This window comes from Sabethes cyaneus, chromosome 1 (assembly GCF_943734655.1).
Source record: "Sabethes cyaneus chromosome 1, idSabCyanKW18_F2, whole genome shotgun sequence".
NCBI classification, from domain to species: Eukaryota; Metazoa; Arthropoda; class Insecta; order Diptera; family Culicidae; genus Sabethes; species Sabethes cyaneus.
This window is the reverse complement of record NC_071353.1, coordinates 81,816,856-81,831,769: the sequence shown is the minus strand read 5'-3', so window position 1 is coordinate 81,831,769 and position 14,914 is coordinate 81,816,856. Positions and strand designations below refer to the sequence as shown.

The 14,914-nt window shown below is 38.5% G+C and overlaps 1 protein-coding gene across 1 annotated transcript; it reads right to left on the bottom strand.

Annotated features, from left to right (window-relative positions):
• Positions 1-10,315: 10,315 nt before the first annotated feature.
• LOC128745876 (uncharacterized) lies at positions 10,316-12,772 on the bottom strand. The gene has a single exon (XM_053842942.1). It carries the CDS (start codon positions 12,770-12,772, stop codon positions 10,316-10,318), a length of 2,457 nt encoding a protein of 818 aa, XP_053698917.1.
• Positions 12,773-14,914: the final 2,142 nt, after the last annotated feature.

Here is a 14,914-nt window from a genome sequence, read left to right as displayed (position 1 = left end):
CCCGGGTGTTTGCTGTATGACCTGCACTGCGTTTCTTTTTGCTATAATCGCTATTGAGTGAGCGATACGCTTATTAAATTTAATGCGTGCTTGCGTGTATTGGAGTTTACCCTTCCTTCAAAGCTTGATCTACTTTACCCACTTATTCCTCGCTGCCAGCACTATCCCATATTATAGCCGTCCCTGGCGAGAACTTATTCGTACCTCTGACCAGTAGCACTTAACTAGAGAGCCTTAGAGAGTCGCCATCTGAAACAAATAATCTAGCAACAATGCAGTTGCGTTTGTCAGTGTTGCCGCACGCACAGATTATTCTATGATCAACAGATATTTGGAATAAATAATTTTTATAAAATCTAGATATGTAATTCCTTTTCATGATAATTTTACCACAGTTAATGGTCGTACCGTAAATAGTTATGCTGCTGCTGTCTGTTATTGCTAATTCTTTTGAGAACCAGCGATTTAAATTGAAAATTTCGAGTTTCTTGATGCTACATATAATAATAACATACTCAAGGAACCTTTCTCTGAAGCTTTTATTTTAAATAATTCATAAAAAGCTTCTAAAAATTCAGAAAAATTTGCTCAAAAAATGTTCTTGATTTGAGATGGCGTCTCTCTATCTTAAACAGGCTCTCTAGTCGTTACTCTTTTTAAGGCTCTCTAATCGGTGTTTTGACAAGTCTCCTGTTCGATTGGACTTACTTTTGACAACTGGTTTTGTTCGATTGGAATTTTCGGTTTAAGATGGCGACTCTCTAAGGCTCTCTACACTTAACTATAGGAGGGACATTTGCACTGTCAAGAGCAGGCATGGTCAAAAATCGCATCAAATTGTTGTCATCGATACTCAATTACCGATTCAACTCACACAACCATCACCTTTTATACGCTCACTCCGAGAGACCAAGCGTGCTCTCGTAGCAGTTTGCATTATTTGTTGCAAACGAACCAAATTGAATATGTGCTGAACTGATTGCGATCATGCCTACTCTGTTTTTTTCTGTCACTCTCTGGCCCTAACGAAGCGAACCAAACGTTTGCCACTGAGCGAATCTGATCCGATTTTATTTTGCTTTTCATCTTCTCAATCGTTCATGAACCGAAAATGATTGCAATCATCATTTGAATCAGCTTTAATTTTGCTCCAATAAGTTATGTAACTTTTGAATAAGTTACATAACTTATTGAGTGTTTGAATATTTGAAACATATGGAGAATAATTACAATATATTTTAATAGCAGAAGTGTGAATACCATTGAGTTAAAACTGAACGATCAGTGAGCGTAAGTGAACCAAGTTCAAACCGATTCCCATCGCTTACGTTCGTCTTGTTATTGTGTCGGTTCTGATCCAATCACTATTTTTTCATATCTCATTTGAATCATTTCTCTTTCGTTACCGGTTCGTGCACAGCTAAGAGCGAGAGCGAATCAGCACAGTTCTGGATCCCTGCTGAGCGTTAGCGGTAGTAATCTTTTTGCCTTCGACAACTTATGATCGTAAATCAGCTCACTTGAGTGAATGACTTTTTCCATCCTTGGTCAAGAGGCTTCAGAGGGTAAATATAGAATTCAGTACGAAGGAAGGGTAAATGGAGGGGCCTGAGAATAAACCCATGCTAAAGTCACTTGACATCGAACGGCTTGATTCTACTAAGATTCGAACCCATGACCACTCGCTTGTCAGAGCAGACTCGGTAACCTTGCGGCTACGGAGCCCCCCACCCTTAAAAATATTTTATTTTCGATCAAGCTCTATAATAACGCTTCGTACGCCTTTTAGATGTTCTAAGAAATTGGTAATCGAATTAAATTGCACATTTTCGTCGAAGATAGTAGAGATCTTTTTTCCTTTAGGAGCTATCCCTTGTTTCTTTTATTTATACATGTTCACCTACGGTTGCCTTCATAATAATTTTTTTTAGATTTTCCACAGTGTTCTACCCTAAGTTGTACATGGTGGAATACAGCATAAATTAACTCACAAAAACAAGTGAGATTAGCTGCTCATAGCTGCTCTCCCTCGAGATACACCCCCTTAAAGAGTACATGTAAAAATTAAAAAGCCAGTGATAGCTTCTAAAGGGAAAAAGATAGTGCTCTACTATTTTTGACAGAAATGTGCAATTTAATTAGATTACCAATTTCTTAGAATATTTGCAAGCCACACGAAGCGTTATTAAAGAGATAGATCGAAAATAATATTTTTAAGGGTGTCCCTAAGGGTTTGGCTCTATAACTTTTTTCATGTAAGAAATATAAATCTTCAGCATTCAACAAAGTTTCTTAAAATTAGTTTTGACGTAGGACTACGTCTTACGGCAAGTTTTGAGATAGGGTGTCATTCCAAAAAATCGAAAAATGCGAGCGTCACGAAAAATGAAAGGTTTTGAGCGCTAATAGCTCAGCGGTTTTCCGATCGATTTTCAATATTCTTACACCAATCGATCGGAAAATCTTCTAAGAATTGACCCAAATGATGAAAAGTATGGATTCTTGATGTTGAACTATTGAAAAATTGAAAATAATGAAGCTATGTTTTACCAGAATTCTCGCTTCGTGATTGGTTGGAAGATTCTTTATGATTATCTAAACCTATACCAATTTGATATCTGTGCTTGGGAAGTAAGCCAAAACAAGTGACCAAGTTTCCTCATTTCAACAAGATTTCTTAACACCGCGGTTCAACCTAGACCATTTTGATGTCCTTGCTTGGGAAATACGCCAGGAAGAGTAACAAAGCCCCCTCGTGCCAACAGATTTCTTACGAACGCGATTAAACCTAGTCCAATTTGATGTCTGTGTTAGGGAAGTGTGCCAGAAAAAATGACACAAGTTCGTTATCCCAACAGATCGCAAATTCTTTACTGCGAGACGATTAAACCTCGGCGAACTTGATATCTGTGTTGGAAAAATATGCTACAGCTGTAGTGTTCGGTTATAATACGACTCTATATGAATACGCATGCTTGCCGTTTCATTAGAAGTGTAGTGGAAAGATATGTGCTGTTGATATCCCTTCAACGTGGGAAACCATGGATAATAAAAACAATCTTTAATTTCAGTAAGGTAGCAGGAAAGCATTAGTTTGTGTTCTTGATTTTATTAAATTGTTTTCAAAAGCACAATTTTTTGAGAATTGAACGTATGCAATGTTACTACTTTGATAAGTTAAATGTTACATACAACGCATGTAACATGTATATATGTTGCATATAGCATGTATACATCAAGAATCGAATGATTACAAGCATGAATACATGCCACTATCACTACAAAGAGATTTACGTAGTCCTACGTCACCTATATATGCGGTCGTGTCTTGTACACAACCCCTCTGATTTTTTCTACAAATTTTCTGTAGACAGCAACCATTTCTGACTTAAAATAGAGAAAATATTGTTTGTATCTGCTTGAGGACACTCTAATGTCCGAATATTTTTCAACAACAAGTTGTTACTTATGTCTCACTTTCTTAAAATCCTTCCCACTGCGCGACGTAATTTGTGAACAACCCCACGTTTACGTGCAAAGTAGTGAAAAGACAAATTAACAACACGTTTTTGGATTATCCCTTATGTATAGAAGGCAGCAACAGCGATAATTAACGAATATTAACTGAACAAATTTTTGTTACGTTACAACGGAGCTACGACCCTCTCTGTGTAAAGCAGAGCGTTGTAACGTCACGAAAAGTAAAATCTGTTTAAAACTTAACTTCACTAATTACTGGAATTCTGAACATGGTAAGTTGTTCAGTATTCATCTCTTATCAAATCATAGAAGAAACTCTTGAGATAAAATTTGAAAGAGAGCAGATTTTTCATATTTTTTAACAGAAGAACCAAAAAACGAATTTCTGGCGCGTTGTAATTGTAACGTCACGCTACATATTTGCTTTCCGAAACAATCTAGGTAAGGCAAATACTATTAATTTGTTCATTTTTAATAGGAAATTTTATGCTCTTTCCAAATATATAATAATATTTGGGGGTTTCTTAACGATTTTCCCAGCTGAAACACAAATACTGTGCAAAGAAATGTCAAAACGTTGTAACGTCACGGCGGAATGTGTCATTTGCAATTCGGTATATATTTGTATGCCATTGATCTTGTTCCTCCTTTATCAGCGCTCTAATCGCTGAGGTGATCACGCGATTCGTCCTCTCGGCATTATTTACTTGCGGAAAGTAGACAGGTGTAAGCCATTGGGTAACACCATATTTTTCTAACAGCAACTTGAACTCTTTCGATACAAACTGTGCACCATTATCTGAAAGTATGATCTCTGGCACACCGAACAATAAAAACACCATGTTTTCTAAGAAAAACGTTAATTGTTCCGCTTTTGCTTCCTTGAGCGGCTGGATAATCACAAATTTTGTAAAAATATCCGTGATTACCAGCAAACAAGTATTTCCCGTTTTTTCGCTCGTGGTTTGGCCATGGGAGGCTAATTTTTGCTTTCCCATGGGCGGCGTATGATTTTGATTATCCAACTTGGACATTTTACATCTTACACACCCATTGCAATACCGTTTGATTTCTGAGTACATCAGCGGCCAATAATATTTTCCCTTGAGTTTTTCCAACGTTTTCTCGAATCCTAAGTGCGCTTCATCGTGTGTTGCCTTGATCAAATTTATTCTTTCTTCCCTGGTTGGGATTTGCGTCAATTCGAACCTGGAATCGGTTATTTTCGAGTCGTCCTTTACAAATTTGTATGATTTCTTAAACTCCTTATATTTTTCAGGATATTCCTTGATTTTCTTCGTCATTGTTTTGTAATCCGAATCCTCCCATTTAAGTTGTACTGCATTCACCGACCTTGAAAGACAGTCAGCGGTAATGTTTTCCCTACCTTTCCTATATTCAATGCAAAAATCGAATTGTTGTAATTTTAAAGCCCATCTGCAGAGTTTCACTGATCCCATTGCTGCACTTATTTTGACGTAGGACTACGTCTTTGTTTACTATACTGGGACTGGGAAGCACTTTGTAAAAACGAAAAATAGAAGTGTAACGTTTGAATGAAATATTTCAAACGCTAATAGCTACTATACTACTGAACGAAACATAACAGTTACTATGTCGTTGGATAGATAAAATGTCCAGCAATTTTATAGTAACACTAGCTGACCCGACAAACTTCGTATTGCCACAAATTAACCTGTGTTGTACATAAATCATGAATCTCGGATGATCTTTGTCACTATCTCGAGTTTTGCAAGCCTCCCAGTGGGCGGCGCTTCCGACGGCGGGTCACCGGCAACACTCGCGACCGGCTCGTCCTGAATGATCTAGTGTTACTATAGATAGTTTTTGTGGTCTTGTTATTGATTAATGTTTTATGGAAGAGTCTCGAATTTCTCGAGTTGGATTAGTTTTTGAGTTTCGCAAAAATTTCTGTTTTATTTGTATGAGAGTCCATATCCCCCTACCACAGGGGTGAGAGGTCTCTAACTATCATAAAATAAATTCAAGACTCAAAAATCTCCTACATGCTAAATTTGGTTCCATTTGCTTGATTAGTACTCAAATTATAAGGAAATTTGTATTTCATTTGTATGGGAGCCCACCCTCTTAAAAGGGAAAGGGGTCGTAATACACCACAGAAAAAAAATTCTGCCATCTAAAACTCTCACATGCCAAATTTGGTTCCATTTGCTTGATTAGTTCTAAAGTTATGAGCAAATTTGTATTTCGTTTGAATGGGAGCCCCCCCCCCTCCTAAAAAGGTAAGAAGTCCTAATTCATAATGGGAAAAATGGTTGCCTCCAAAAACACCCACATGCCAAATATGGTTCCATTTGCTTGATTAGTTCTCGAATTATGAGGAAATTTGTATTTCATTTGTGTAGAAGCCCCCCTCTTGAAGTGTGGAAGGATCCTAATTCACCGTAGAAAATATTTTTGCCTCCAAAAACCTCCACATGCCGAATTTGGTTCTATTTGCTTGATTAGTTCTCGAGTTATGGGGAAATTTGTATTTCATTTGTATTGGAGCCCCCCCTCCTAATGTGGGAAGAGGTCCTAATTCATCACAGAAAAAATTCTTGCCTCCAAAAACACCTACACGCCAAATTTGGTTCCATTTGCTGGATTAGTTCTCGAGTTATGAGGAAATTTGTATTTCGTTTGTATAGGACCCCCCCTCCTAAAGTGGAGAGGGATCCCAATTCATCATTTAAAAAAAATTGTCTCCAAAAACACACATATGCCAAATTTGGTTCAATTCGCTTGATTAGTTCTCGAGTTATGAGGAAATTTGTATTTCATTTGTACAGGAGCCCCTCCTCTTAAAGTGGGGAGGGGTCCTAATTCACCATAGAAAATTTTCTTGCTCTCGAAAACCTTCACATGCCAAATTTGGTTGCATTTGCTTGATTAGTTCTCGAGTTATGAGGAAATTTGTATGGAAGCCCCCCCTCTTAAAGGGGAGAGGAGTTATAATTCCTCTTATAAAGAGGAGAGGGGTCTCAATTCACCATAGAATAAATTCTTGTCACCAAAAAAAACACCCACATGCCAAATGTTGTTCTATTTGCTTGATTAGTTCTCGAGTTAGGAGAAAATTTGTATTTCATTTGAACAGGAGCCCCCCCTCTTAGAGTGGGGAGGGGTCCTAATTCACCGTAGAAAATTTTCCTGCCCTCGAAAACCTTCACATGCCAAATTTGGTTCCATTTGCTTGATTAGTTCTCGAGTTATGAGGAAATTTGTATGGAAGCCCCCCCTCTTAAAGGGGAGAGGAGTTACAATTCCCCTTATAAAGAGGGAGGGATCTCAATTTACCATAGAATAAATTCTTGTCACCGAAAACACCCACATGCCAAATTTGGTTCTATTTGCTTGATTAGTTCTCGAGTTATGAGGAAATTTGTATTTCATTTGTATAGGAGCCCACCCTCCTAAAGTGGCGAGAGGTTCTTATTCATCATAGAAAAAATTCTTGCCTCCAAAAACACCTACATGCCAAATTTGGTTCCATTTGCTGGATTAGCTCTCGAGTTATAAGGAAATTTGTATTTCGTTTGTATAGGAGCCCCCCCCCCACTTAAAGTGGGGAGGGGTCCCAATTCATCATAGAAAAAAATTTTGTCTCCAAAAACACACACATGCCAAATTTGGTTCCAGTTGCTTGATTAGTTCTCGAGTTATGAGGAAATTGGTATTTCATTTGTACAGGAGCCCCCCCTCTTAAAGTGAGGAGGGGTCCTAATTCAACATAGAAAATTTTTTTGCCCTCGAAAACTTTCACATGCCAAATTTGGTTCCATTTGCTTGATTAGTTCTCGAGTTATGAGGAAATTTGTATGGAAACCCCCCCCTCTTAAAGGGGAGAGGAGTTATAATTCCCCTTATAAAGAGGGGTCTCAAATTACCCTAGAATAAATTTTTGTCACCGAAAACACCCACATGCCAAATTTGGTTCTATTTGCTTGATTAGTTCTCGAGTTATGCAGAAATTTGTGTTTCATTTGTATGGGAGCCCCCCCCCTCTTAGTGGGGGGAGGGGTCTCTAACCATCACTAAAACCTTTCCTGGCCCCAAAAACCTCTACATGTAAATTTTCACGCCGATTGGTTCAGTAGTTTTTGATTCTATAAGGAACACAGGACAGACAGACAGACAGACAGACAGACAGACAGACAGAAATCCTTCTTTATAGGTATAGATATTAATAATAATTTTTTATACGCTAAATAGTGAAAATGTGTGTAAAGTTTTAAGGTCGAATTTTCCATACATTTCCCTTGTGATCGCCTAGCTTCACAGGCACGGACGACAATTAGATACACCAAAGGATTTGGATCCAAATGATAACCTTTGAGACCACTTTGTAAGCCACACCCCTTTTCCAATCCAATTGGCAACATCGATGGCTATTGACGGCAACACCGACCCCGAAGACAAGCGGAATCAGCGGGCAATGGCCAACGTGAATCCCACACGATGCACTTTACGTTAAATTTTGCATTATCCCCATCGCAGACATGCGAAATTGTTCGATAGCTTGCTCAATCAGTGTCGGACAATCATTTAAGCAGCAGCAGCCGATATGGTTTCCTCCACCACCTACACTAGCTTACAAGTAGCAGCAGCAGTGCCAGTGACTATAAAATGGTACACTTGGTTCGCCGCCTGCTCATTTATCGCACGATCGCACTGACGGACGGTCAGTATTTATCATCGACGGCTATTGGTGGCGAAACCAACGGCATTTGGCGGCAACACCGACAGCAATTGGAGGTAAAAACGATGGCATTTTGGCGGCAACACCGGCAATTGGATGCAAATCCAGGGACTTTTGCGGCAATTAATGGCAATTTGCATGGCATTTCGCAATTCGCGATGGCATTTTGGCGGCAGTTTCAATGGCAATAATCGCAAACCAACACTGAAGGCAAATGGAAACGGATCGACTGACGGGCAGCAAATTCAGCAGCAGGCCATTGTGGTCTTAAACAGTTCTTATAAGAACTATAGTAATTGAAGAATGGAAAGATTTTTCTACACTTTCTAAATGGTTAACGTTCCATTTTGCGTTGTACCACGGTAAACATGGAAAATACTTGCTCATTCAGCGTCGGATCATTTGAGCAGCAGCAGCAGTCGATCTGGTTTCCCCCAACACCTACACTAGCTTACAAGTAGCAGCGGCAGTGCCAGTGACTATAAAATAGCACACTTGGTTCGCCGTCTGCTCATTTATCGCACGATTGCACTGACGGACGGTCAGTATTTACCGTCGACGGCTATTGGTGGGGCAACACCAGTAATTGGCGGCAACGCCGATGGCAAATGGAGGCAAAAACGATTGAATTGCGGCGGAAACACCGGCCATTGGAGGCAAACCAAGGGCTTGGGATGGAAATTGGTGGCAAGACCAAGGACATTTCGCGGCAACATCGGTTGTTAGTGGTAACATTAATGGCAATTGGAGCCGATGGCATTTTGCGGCAACTTCGATCGCAATTATCGTAAACCAACACTGATGGCAAACGGAAACGGAACGACTGACTGGCAGTAAATTCAGCAGCAGGCCGTTGTGGTCTTAAACAGTTCTTATAAGAGCTATAGTAATTGAAGAATGGAAAGATTTTTCTACATGTTCCATTCGGATAATTATTTGAGCAGCAGCAGCAGCCGATCTGGTTTCTCCCACACCTACACTAGCTTGCAAGTAGCAACTGCAGAGCCAGTGGCTATAAAATAGCATACTAGGTTCGCCATCTGCGCATTTATCGCACGATCGCACTGACGGACAGTCAGTATTTTGATAAAACTAATCCATTTCTACTTTACAGTGATTTGGTATTTCCTATCACTCCTGTATTAGCGGGCAACCATCATCCTAGAGTCTAAAGGACCGAATAGCGACATCCATCTATATATTGGCAACAGTAATTATAGTACTGATTTTTAAGAAGTGCTATCAGCTTCAAACATAGTTTTTTTCAGGGCCACCAAACAATTTCAAACGGTTTTTTTCAAAACCACCATTGATTCAATGAAGAATTAAATCAGAATATTTCGCTCTTCTTTTACAAATAAACACTCAAACAATGATACTCACAGATACTCAAATATGCATATGCCATAAATGCAATTTGCATTAGTCTTTGATCTAATGATCAGACATAAAGTTATACTTCATCGATTAAAACATGTTATCAATGTAATGAGTATTATATGACACAGTCCTACGTCACCCTTTCGTACAACCCTTAGGGCTGTATACCTTGTAGTTTTTGAGAGCCAAACTAAGCTTCTTGCATCTGTAATCACTCGGAAATGAGTGCCCTCCACGTAATTGCGAAACGCTTCAATTGCCCATAACACCGCCAGGCATTGTTTTTCCACCGCAGCGTATTTCCTTCGAGTAGAATTTAGCTTCTTGTTAAAATAAGCAATGATTCGTTTCTGGCCGTTTAGCATTTGAGTGAGCCCTGCACCAACGGCAAGGTCAGAGCATCGGACTCTATGCAAAATTCTATGCTGAAATCTGGGTTCGCTAATATTGGAGGACTGATTAACGCCTCTTTCAGTAGTTCTAAACTATGTTGTGCCTCTGATGGCCAGGTAAACTTTATATTTATATATTACTCTTGTTGACTTTTTCGGTGAGAAATAAGAACTAAAATGTTTTCAGCGGACGTTTCGACTTACTATGCTTCAGTCATTTACTACGCCTAAAACATGATCACATTTATTTAAATATTTACACAATTTACTATTGTCAAGACAAACTTACGTTGAACATCTATTCTCACTGCCTCGTCCTTTATAACTATTACTAACTAACCTATCGTTTCTTCCTTTCTTCTAGTAGTCGTAGTTTAGTCATTAGTCCGTTGTATGTGTCGTTGAAATTCCCGCATTCTCGTTGTAAATTAACTGTCCGTTCTTGTCCTCTCATTTTAATATGGAACATCTCTGCTGTAAGTCTAGTATCTTTATTTTCAATTTTCTCTAGAATGCGCGTTTTTTCGAAGTCAAAAATATGTCCTTCTTGAATTGTATGTAGTGCTAATCCCGTTCTAGCTTCTGATTTTTTAGCGTCATTTTTATGTTCCGCTATTCGTGTATCTAGCCTTCTGCCTGTCTGCCCTATGTATTCCCTGTTATCTCCTGCTCCACACGGTATAGAGTATATAACATTTTTTTGTTTTGTAGTTGGAATCGGGTCTTTTAGCTTACTGAATATTTTGTTTTTTATTTTGTCCCTAGGTTTTGTAGCAACTATTAAATTATTCTTTTTTAACGTTTTTGAAATTTTTTCACTTAGGCCTGGTACATATGGTGTGGACATATATTTTACTTCTACATCATTTTTAACTTCATTCTCGATTGTGTTATAGTGTTTATGTACGCGCTGTTTTAACAATTTTCGTGTGAACCAATCCGGATAACTGTTGCCCTCTAAAATTTTTGTTGCTGTCTGTATTGCTGCCGGACGATCATTTATGTTTGTTAGTTTAATTGCCCTATCATATAATGCAATTACTGTATTACATTTATGTTGAAACGGACTTTCTGACGTATAATCTAGATATCTTCCATTGGTTTGTTTGGGCAGCCAATTTGTCCGAACCTTTCCATTTTCCCGAGTTAGCATCATATCCAGAAACTTGATCCTACCTTGCTGTTCTCTTTCTATGGTAAACTCAAGCCGTTCATGAAATGCATTAAACGTATCCAAGATTGCTTGGATATGCTCTTCTTTCGCAACACACAAACAGTCATCCACATATCGGCGGTAGTATAGAAGCGGAACCTGCTTTCCTTGTAGTGAGTGCGTACTCTCCTGTTCTAACCTTTCCATTACTACGTTAGCAATCACAGGCGAGAGGGGACTTCCCATTGGTACCCCATAGTGTTGCTGGTGGTAGTGTCCATCATACACGAAGTAAGTCGATTCCAACACTAGCTTTACCGCTGCCAAGAAGCTCGTTCTGTCGATGTTTGTATTTTTGTTTATCGCATTCCACCTTTCGTCTAAGCAGTCCAACGCAAGCTCAATTGGCACGTTAGTGTATAGAGACTTAACGTCCAATGAGAACAAAATACCGTCGGTAGGGAATTCCTCTCGCGTGATCTCGTTTGCAAATTCGAAGCTGTTCCTCACATGATGTATGGTTTGTCCAACAGTGCTGCTTATGGCATCGGTCAGCATTTTTGCCAGGTTGTACGTTGCAGAACCGATGGTAGACACTACTGGTCTTAGTGGTCTGTTTTCTTTGTGTATTTTGGGTAACCCGTATATGCGAGGCGGCTCGCTGCTGGACATTTTGAGTTTTGCGTGTATGCGTTTTTCGATGTACTTTTTCTCCAGCCACTCGTCCGCAAAAGCATTAACTTTCTTCTGAATTTTGTTTGTTGGGTCGGTTTGCAGTTTCTGATACGTGGTTTGGTCCTCTAGCATTTCACTCATTTTTTCCCGATATTCTTGTGCAGACAAGATAACGGTTTGGGTACCCTTGTCTGCTTTCGATATTAGCAATTCTGGGTGCTCTTTGAGAAATCCCTTGCTATGTTGTGCGTCTTTCCGAATCCAATCATTTTCATGATTTCGCGGTTGCATTTGGTAGTTAATGTGGTTAACCATGATGTTCGAGATTTCTGCTCTAATATCGTCCGCATTCTGCTTGAATCTTATGCTTTTTTCAATTTCTGACGCTACCTCTATGTATGGAGTATTTTGCTTGTTCTGTATATTGAAGTTTGGGCCAAGCATTAAGATTCGTTCTAAGTACGGTGGGATCTGTGTGTTAGTGGTGTTTACTATCCACTCTGAGTTTCCAGTTAGTGCGCTTACTTTGCGGGATTTTAGTGTTTCTATTTTCCTCTTCTCTTTCGTCTGGACGATGTTGCATACCACTGCGCACTTCGTGTTGATAGTTTGTTTTACTTTTAGCAGATCAGCGCTCTCGTACACACTACCCATTTTCAACACAAGAAAGTCTTTCTTCTTTTTCAACTCCACTACCGTTCGCTTCGCGTCTGCTATCATGATGCTTAGTATTCGTATTTTTTGTTTGAAAATAATTCGTTCGAACTCACGAATCGATGTCTCACTGTTCAAATTAATGTGAACCTTGTAATTTAAACATACCGGTATAATTTTACACTTTCTGCATTGTAGTAGAAATTTAACGCGGTTGTTTGTCTTAACGATACGTATAGATGTTTTTTGGTACTGTTTCATTAAATCTCTGCCACCGTGGCCATACTTGGCGGCGATCTCTTTTGCTATTAGCATTGTGCTTGATCAACTGGATACTATTGTTGGGGTTTGTCACCGTAAAATTCTATATATTACTCTTGTTGACTTTTTCGGTGAGAAATAAGAACTAAAATGTTTTCAGCGGACGTTTCGACTTACTATGCTTCAGTCATTTACTACGCCTAAAACATGATCACATTTATTTAAATATTTACACAATTTACTATTGTCAAGACAAACTTACGTTGAACATCTATTCTCACTGCCTCGTCCTTTATAACTATTACTAACTAACCTATCGTTTCTTCCTTTCTTCTAGTAGTCGTAGTTTAGTCATTAGTCCGTTGTATGTGTCGTTGAAATTCCCGCATTCTCGTTGTAAATTAACTGTCCGTTCTTGTCCTCTCATTTTAATATGGAACATCTCTGCTGTAAGTCTAGTATCTTTATTTTCAATTTTCTCTAAAATGCGCGTTTTTTCGAAGTCAAAAATATGTCCTTCTTGAATTGTATGTAGTGCTAATCCCGTTCTAGCTTCTGATTTTTTAGCGTCATTTTTATGTTCCGCTATTCGTGTATCTAGCCTTCTGCCTGTCTGCCCTATGTATTCCCTGTTATCTCCTGCTCCACACGGTATAGAGTATATAACATTTTTTTGTTTTGTAGTTGGAATCGGGTCTTTTAGCTTACTGAATATTTTGTTTTTTATTTTGTCCCTAGGTTTTGTAGCAACTATTAAATTATTCTTTTTTAACGTTTTTGAAATTTTTTCACTTAGGCCTGGTACATATGGTGTGGACATATATTTTACTTCTACATCATTTTTAACTTCATTCTCGATTGTGTTATAGTGTTTATGTACGCGCTGTTTTAACAATTTTCGTGTGAACCAATCAAAAATCATTAAAACAGCGCGTACATAAACACTATAACACAATCGAGAATGAAGTTAAAAATGATGTAGAAGTAAAATATATGTCCACACCATATGTACCAGGCCTAAGTGAAAAAATTTCAAAAACGTTAAAAAAGAATAATTTAATAGTTGCTACAAAACCTAGGGACAAAATAAAAAACAAAATATTCAGTAAGCTAAAAGACCCGATTCCAACTACAAAACAAAAAAATGTTATATACTCTATACCGTGTGGAGCAGGAGATAACAGGGAATACATAGGGCAGACAGGCAGAAGGCTAGATACACGAATAGCGGAACATAAAAATGACGCTAAAAAATCAGAAGCTAGAACGGGATTAGCACTACATACAATTCAAGAAGGACATATTTTTGACTTCGAAAAAACGCGCATTCTAGAGAAAATTGAAAATAAAGATACTAGACTTACAGCAGAGATGTTCCATATTAAAATGAGAGGACAAGAACGGACAGTTAATTTACAACGAGAATGCGGGAATTTCAACGACACATACAACGGACTAATGACTAAACTACGACTACTAGAAGAAAGGAAGAAACGATAGGTTAGTTAGTAATAGTTATAAAGGACGAGGCAGTGAGAATAGATGTTCAACGTAAGTTTGTCTTGACAATAGTAAATTGTGTAAATATTTAAATAAATGTGATCATGTTTTAGGCGTAGTAAATGACTGAAGCATAGTAAGTCGAAACGTCCGCTGAAAACATTTTAGTTCTTATTTCTCACCGAAAAAGTCAACAAGAGTAATATATAGAATTTTACGGTGACAAACCCCAACAATAAACTTTATATTGTCCTTCTTTAGCAGGTCTGAAATAGGTGCCGTAATGCAACTAAAGTTTTTTATAAATTTTTGATGAAAATTTGCTAAACCAAGTAAACGTCTAACGTCTTTGACGGTTTTTGGGGCTTGGTAGTCTAAAATTGGCCTAATTTTCTCCATATCAATGGAAATGCCTTTTTCCGATATAACATATCCAAGATATCGCACACTTTTCCTACAAAATTTCAATTTGCTCAAACTAATTGTCAACTTCGCTTCCTTCAGACGGTTTGCAACTTCCTTTATGAGTTCAAAGTGTTAGCTAAGCGTTTTTGTGGCGATAATGATATCATCTAAATACACCCACACGCAGAGGTGGGCACCGGTAACCGAAATGTTAGCTTCGCTAACAGCTAATCCGCTAAATCAAAACGTTAGTTTCGATAACCGCTAACCGCTAAATCAACCAACAATTTA